We start from the raw sequence: 6,194 nt of genomic DNA on the forward strand, positions 1-6,194 counted from the left end.
CTGCTTGTCCCCCTGTGTGCATGTCTCGTGGCTGAGATGCAGCCGCCATCTTGGATTCGGCCTGGGTTCCCTCGGTGGAGAATTGTGGTCCCAGGTCCCTGCGGACTGAGCTGCCTAGCATTGGGTTGGTGCTCGGGTGTTCCCCGAACAATTCCCGCTGTCCGCAGGCATCCTGCTGGCCTGGATCCGGAGCTAGGGCAGATGGCTGGCTGAGGCAGAGCGGAGCTCCCGGCTTATGCGGCCATCTTGGAAGCTTTGTGCATGCACACCACTGCCTGAAACATCTTATGCCCCATATCATTCATTCTGACAAAACAGGATTTATTGTAGGCCATGAAGCAAATGATAATTCTCTCAGGCCTCGTACACACGACCGAGAAACTCGACGGGCGAAACACATCGAGTTCCTCGTCGAGTTCCTTGTTGGACTTGTTCCGAGGCTCGACGGGCTTGCTGTGCGTACACACGTAATAGACAACAATTTACTCGTTCTCCAGCGTGGTGACGCTCACCACGTACGACGGCACTATAAATGGGAGGTTTGAATTCTTTGGCGCCACCCTTGGGGCTGCTTTTGCTGATATCGTGTTTCCGCGTGTTAGTAAAAGTTTGGTGAGTGACGATTCGCGTTTTTCATTCGTCGTGCTTTCATATCGTTTTCTGCCGTTCAGTTTGTGCTTGTGGGATCGTAGCTTGTTTATCGGGACGTGCGGTCAGGTCGTATTGTTTTACATTGCGGTTCTGTGCGCTCGTTTAAGATTTTCACTGCGTTCTTCCTAGCACTTGCTGTTCTTCAGTGCGGTCTGATTGTGCGGTCTGATTACACGGTCGTTTCTAGCCATGTTGCAGGCACCTGATCGTCGTAGGCGACTTCGTGCTATGCAAATGTATGGTTCAGGTCTTGTTGCTTTAGACCTAGACCCAGCCATGAACAGGGTGAGGAGGAGTTCATGGACCAAGAATTGGTTGCTCCGTAGGAACCAATTCTGTCATATGCCTCTGCTGCGGGAGATCCAGGAAAATAATCCTGTAGATTACAGGAATTTTCTGAGGATGTCTGATCCTGTCTTTCAGCAGCTGTTGGCTTTGGTGTCGCCTTATATTACCAGGCAGGACACTGTTATGCGGGAAGCCATCAGCGCTGAACAGAGGCTAGTTGCCACCTTACGGTATCTGGCAACTGGGAGAAGCTTGCAGGACTTAAAGTTCTCGACGGGCATCTCCCCCCAGGCTCTGGGCCTCATAATCCCAGATACCTGTTCTGCCATCATCCAGGTTCTGCAGGATGACTATATGAGGGTAAGTTTTCTCCTTTAAGATCACATGTAATGTTTTTAATGTATGCTAATGTATTGTAATTATTCCCTTCCTCCCTACTTACCATGCTTGTAATGTACTGTGAATGTCCCCTTTGCCCCCATGCATGCTCTAAGCTCTTATTGATGTCCCTTTTTAAGGCCCACATGCCTATTTCCCTTCACTTACCTCCCCAGCATGCTATCCTGGGCCCTAACACACCTAGCCTAGTCACTTTACAATGTATTGTGTTATTGTAATGTTCCCCCCCCACCTCCAAAATGTGTATAAAAGTGTAGGTTCACCCAGAAAAAGTTGAACAAATATTGGTGAACCTAGACTTTAATAGTCATTTTGGAGAGGGCTAGATGAGTTTGGGAGTTTCATGGTGGAAAAAAAAAAAGGAACTCCCAAACTCATCTAGCCCTCTCCAAAATGTGTATTAAAGTGTAGGTTCACCCAGAAAAAGTTGAACAAATATTGGTGAACCTAGACTTTAATAGTCATTTTGGAGAGGGCTAGATGAGTTTGGGAGTTTCATGGTGGAAAAAAAAAAAGGAACTCCCAAACTCATCTAGCCCTCTCCAAAATGTGTATTAAAGTGTAGGTTCACCCAGAAAAAGTTGAACAAATATTGGTGAACCTAGACTTTAATAGTCATTTTGGAGAGGGCTAGATGAGTTTGGGAGTTTAGGAATAATTTTTTTTTTTTTTTTTTTTTTTTTTATCTCCCAAATTTGATCATTGATCCATCAGAGGGGGTGATGTAAGTGCTAATTGTGCATTATATTTTAGTTGTAAAAAGCTCTTTTAATTTAAAAGTTAGAATAATTATGATGTCTTTGTCTAACGTGCTTGCAATGTTATGTTCCAAATATTTTTAAAATATTTTATTTTTCTATTACACAGCTTCCGTCCACGCCACAGGAATGGCAGACTGTGGCAGCGGAGTTTGAGACGCGTTGGAACTTCCCCAACTGCGGGGGAGCCATCGACGGAAAGCACGTCCGCATCGTGCCTCCACCCCGTTCTGGTTCTGAGTTCTACAATTATAAGGGGTTCAACAGTATTGTGCTGATGGCGGTGGTGTCAGCACAGTACGAATTTCTGTACGTTGATGTGGGCAAGAACGGCCGGATGTCGGATGGGGGAGCTTTCAGGCAGACTGAGTTCGGGGAACGACTCCAAGACGAAGATCTTGCATTGCCACCGGATGCGGACAACGTGGAAGGACTCCCCTTCGTCTTCTTGGCTGATGAAGCTTTTGGCCTGGGACCCCATCTAATGAGGCCATTCCCCCAGCGCACCCTCACCCCAGAGAGGAGTGTTTTTAATTACCGGCTGGCCAGAGCCCGGAGGGTGGTGGAGAATGCCTTCGGGATAATGGCCAGCCGGTTCCGCCTGTTCCTAACCTCGATCCATATGGCGGAGTACAAATGGAACTATATCGTATTTGCATGCTGCATTTTACATAATTTTTTGAGACGAAATTCCACAAACTATATGGCCATGGTTGGGCCTGAGGCTGGACTTAACAATCCCGAGCAAATCTTGCCGGGCCTGGAACCTGCCCGTACTGGCTTGCCCCCCCAAAGTGGCCGTGCAGTCCGTGACCAATATATGGAGTATTTTATGGGTAGGGGGGCCATTCCCTCATAAGCCAATTTGGCTTAGCTTTGTTTTATCACATTATAAATCAGTGTACCCAAAAATTTAAATTTGGTCGCTTGTGTTTTTTGAAGTTGCCTCATCATTTTACATAATGTACTACATGTAGTGTCAAGTGTATTTTCCTTGCCAACTCACAACCATTTCCCAGGTAACACACAAAGTAAACACATGTAAAGTTACAGGTTCTTTAATCAAAACACCACACACTTTATTTTTTACGATTATTTTATTTATTTTAACAATCTTCTTACCAATTTGTGATTTGTACATTTTTTAAACAAATTTTTGAAGATATCAAAATCTCTTTATATATTTTTTTTTGGTTTTTTTGATTCACAACAATCACTTTATATTTTTTTTTTTTTTTTTTTTTGATTCACAACAAGATAAAAATCTCTTTATATATTTTTTTGTTTTTTTTTGATTCACAACAAGATAAAAATCTCTTTATATATTTTTTATTTATTTTTTTTGATTCACAACAATCACTTTATATATTTTTTTTTATTTTTTTTTGATTCACAACAAGATAAAAATCTCTTTATATATTTTTTTGTTTTTTTTTTATTCACAACAATCACTTTATATTTTTTTTTTTTTTGGTTTTTTTTGATTCACAACAATCACTTTTTATATTTTTTTTGTTTTTTTTTTTGATTCACAACAAGATAAAAATCTCTTTATATATTTTTTTGGTTTTTTTTTATTCATAACAAGATAAAAATCTCTTTATATATTTTTTTTGGTTTTTTTGATTCACAACAATCACTTTATATTATTTTTTTTTTTTTTTTGATTCACAACAAGATAAAAATCTCTTTATATATTTTTTTGGTTTTTTTTTATTCATAACAAGATAAAAATCTCTTTATATATTTTTTTTGGTTTTTTTGATTCACAACAATCTCTTTATATATATTTTTTTTTTTTTTGATTCACAACAAGATAAAAATCTCTTTATATATTTTTTTGGTTTTTTTTGATTCACAACAATCACTTTATATTTTTTTTTTTTTTTTTTTTTTTTGATTCACAACAAGATAAAAATCTCTTTATATATTTTTTTGGTTTTTTTTTATTCATAACAAGATAAAAATCTCTTTATATATTTTTTTTGGTTTTTTTGATTCACAACAATCACTTTATATTTTTTTTTTTTTTTTTTTGATTCACAACAAGATAAAAATCTCTTTATATATTTTTTTGGTTTTTTTTTTATTCATAACAAGATAAAAATCTCTTTATATATTTTTTTGTTTTTTTTTTATTCATAACAAGATAAAAATCTCTTTATATATTTTTTTGGTTTTTTTTTATTCATAACAAGATAAAAATCTCTTTATATATTTTTTTTGTTTTTTTTGATTCACAACAATCACTTTATATTTTTTTATTTTTTTTTTTGATTCACAACAAGATAAAAATCTCTTTATATATTTTTTTGGGTTTTTTTGATTCACAACAATCACTTTATATTTTTTTTTTTTTATTTTTTTTTTTGATTCACAACAAGATAAAAATCTCTTTATATATTTTTTTGGTTTTTTTTGATTCACAACAATCACTTTATATTTTTTTTTTTTTATTTTTTTTTTTGATTCACAACAAGATAAAAATCTCTTTATATATTTTTTTGGTTTTTTTTGATTCACAACAAGATAAAAATCTCTTTATATTTTTTTTTGGTTTTTTTGATTCACAACAATCACTTTATATATATTTTTTTTTTTCTTTTGGGATTATCAAAAATAAACAAATCACTTTGTACTTTTTTTTGACCATCCTAACTACAAAAATCATTTACACTCTCCCCAAAATGTCCAACAAATTTTTAAGTTTATTTTCAACCCTCCTGGTCCGATTTTTTATTTCCCGGTTGGCAAGATGGATCTCCTCCACTTCCTCTCTGCATGCCCATATTTCACTGATAACCATCTGTGTCGTCTGCCTGTCCAAGCCACCACCTGCCCGTGAAATGGGGGACAAAACCATTTAGTACAATTACGCAGGCCTACATCTAGCTAACCAAATTTAGATGATACTTTACCAGATGTGGTTGCAGCCTCATCCTGATCCCGCGGGGGTTGTCCTTCATTTGCCTCCTGGCTTGCTGCTTCCTGTCGCCCTACAAGAATGAAGAAAAGGTGTTTCAAACATTATAGAAAAATATTGAAGTCCTGAAAGAGGAATATGAATAATTGTTACAATAAATTATGGGACTATTGTTGGTTTTTAACAACCCTCTAAGCAGGACACAGGATTGTAGGCATTGCCAAAGATTAAGCAAAATCTGTGTACCTTTTTTTGTCTTTTTAAACATGGAAGCCAAACAAGTATCCACTGGATGACCTCACCTTTGTGTTCGCCACTAAAAAATTTCTTTTGGATGGCCAACAATTGTGCTACTGACCGCATGTGTCCCCAACTGATGAGCACACTATCCTTTTCCTGTATATTCACTTAATTTGGATTACTAAAAACACATCTAAATTAAATCCTCATTGGATCTCACCAGGGCCGCTGAGCAAAATCATGTGGCCCTGTACAGCCTACCTGACGGGACCCCCTTAAGCTGCCCCCCTGGCCCCGCATTGAAACTGTCTCTGCAGCACGTTACGGGATTGGCGGCATTGGTAGGCACCTGGATCTGAAAAAAGGGGGGGGCTGCCGTCTGAAATCAAAATTACAAAGCGGAGGGGGGCCCTTTACAAATTAAGAATCAAAATAAAAAATTAAAAACTTAAAAAAGTAGTTTTCATAAATAAATAACTAAACATTTATTTAAACATGAAAAAGGGGGGGCTTGGTTTGCCATTCAGGGCCCTGGGGACCTCTGGGCCCTTTAATTTGAATTTTGTAATTGTTTTTTTATTAAAAATAAAATGGGGGTTTGCCACATGGAGACCTCATGAGCCCTTTAATCTCTCTCTCTGTATCTATCTATCTATCTATCTATCTATCTATCTATCTATCTATCTATCTATCTATCTCTATATATATATATATATATATATATATATATATATATATATATATATATATATATCTAAGGACTAAAAAATACAAAATTTATAAAAATATCTGGAAAAAGAAATAAAATGTTGATGGGCACAATCTTTGGTCGTACGAGTCGTCGTTCTGTGAATTAACGACGACTTTCACGACAAATATTTGGGCCCACTAACATGAAATACATAATACAGTACAACCTTCAATAAAAATCACAT

The 6,194-nt window shown here is 36.9% G+C and overlaps 1 protein-coding gene and 1 long non-coding RNA gene across 2 annotated transcripts; one reads left to right on the forward strand and one right to left on the reverse strand.

Annotated features, from left to right (window-relative positions):
- The first annotated feature begins 840 nt into the window (after positions 1-840).
- On the forward strand, positions 841-2,955 carry LOC120910444 (putative nuclease HARBI1). The gene is made up of 3 exons (XM_040322201.1): positions 841-936; positions 1,075-1,299; positions 2,206-2,955. The coding sequence occupies exons 1-3, from the start codon at positions 841-843 to the stop codon at positions 2,953-2,955; spliced, it is 1,071 nt and encodes a 356-aa protein (XP_040178135.1).
- Positions 2,956-4,686: 1,731 nt separating this feature from the next.
- LOC120910710 lies at positions 4,687-5,627 on the reverse strand. The gene is made up of 2 exons (XR_005741546.1): positions 5,015-5,627; positions 4,687-4,931 (listed from the first exon to the last, which is right to left on the reverse strand). It is a non-coding gene; the product is annotated as an uncharacterized LOC120910710 (long non-coding RNA).
- Positions 5,628-6,194: the final 567 nt, after the last annotated feature.

This window comes from Rana temporaria, chromosome 8 (genome assembly GCF_905171775.1).
Source record: "Rana temporaria chromosome 8, aRanTem1.1, whole genome shotgun sequence".
NCBI lineage: Eukaryota > Metazoa > Chordata > Amphibia > Anura > Ranidae > Rana > Rana temporaria.

Excerpts from the sequence above, each read along its gene's own strand:
- LOC120910444 (XM_040322201.1), top strand. The coding sequence starts at position 841 with ATGTTGCAGGCACCTGATCGTCGTAGGCGACTTCGTGCTATGCAAATG. Across the intron at positions 937-1,074 it reads TAGACCCAGCCATGAACAGG|CAGCTGTTGGCTTTGGTGTC; the intron begins GTGAGGAGGAGT and ends CCTGTCTTTCAG. Across the intron at positions 1,300-2,205 it reads TGCAGGATGACTATATGAGG|CTTCCGTCCACGCCACAGGA; the intron begins GTAAGTTTTCTC and ends TCTATTACACAG.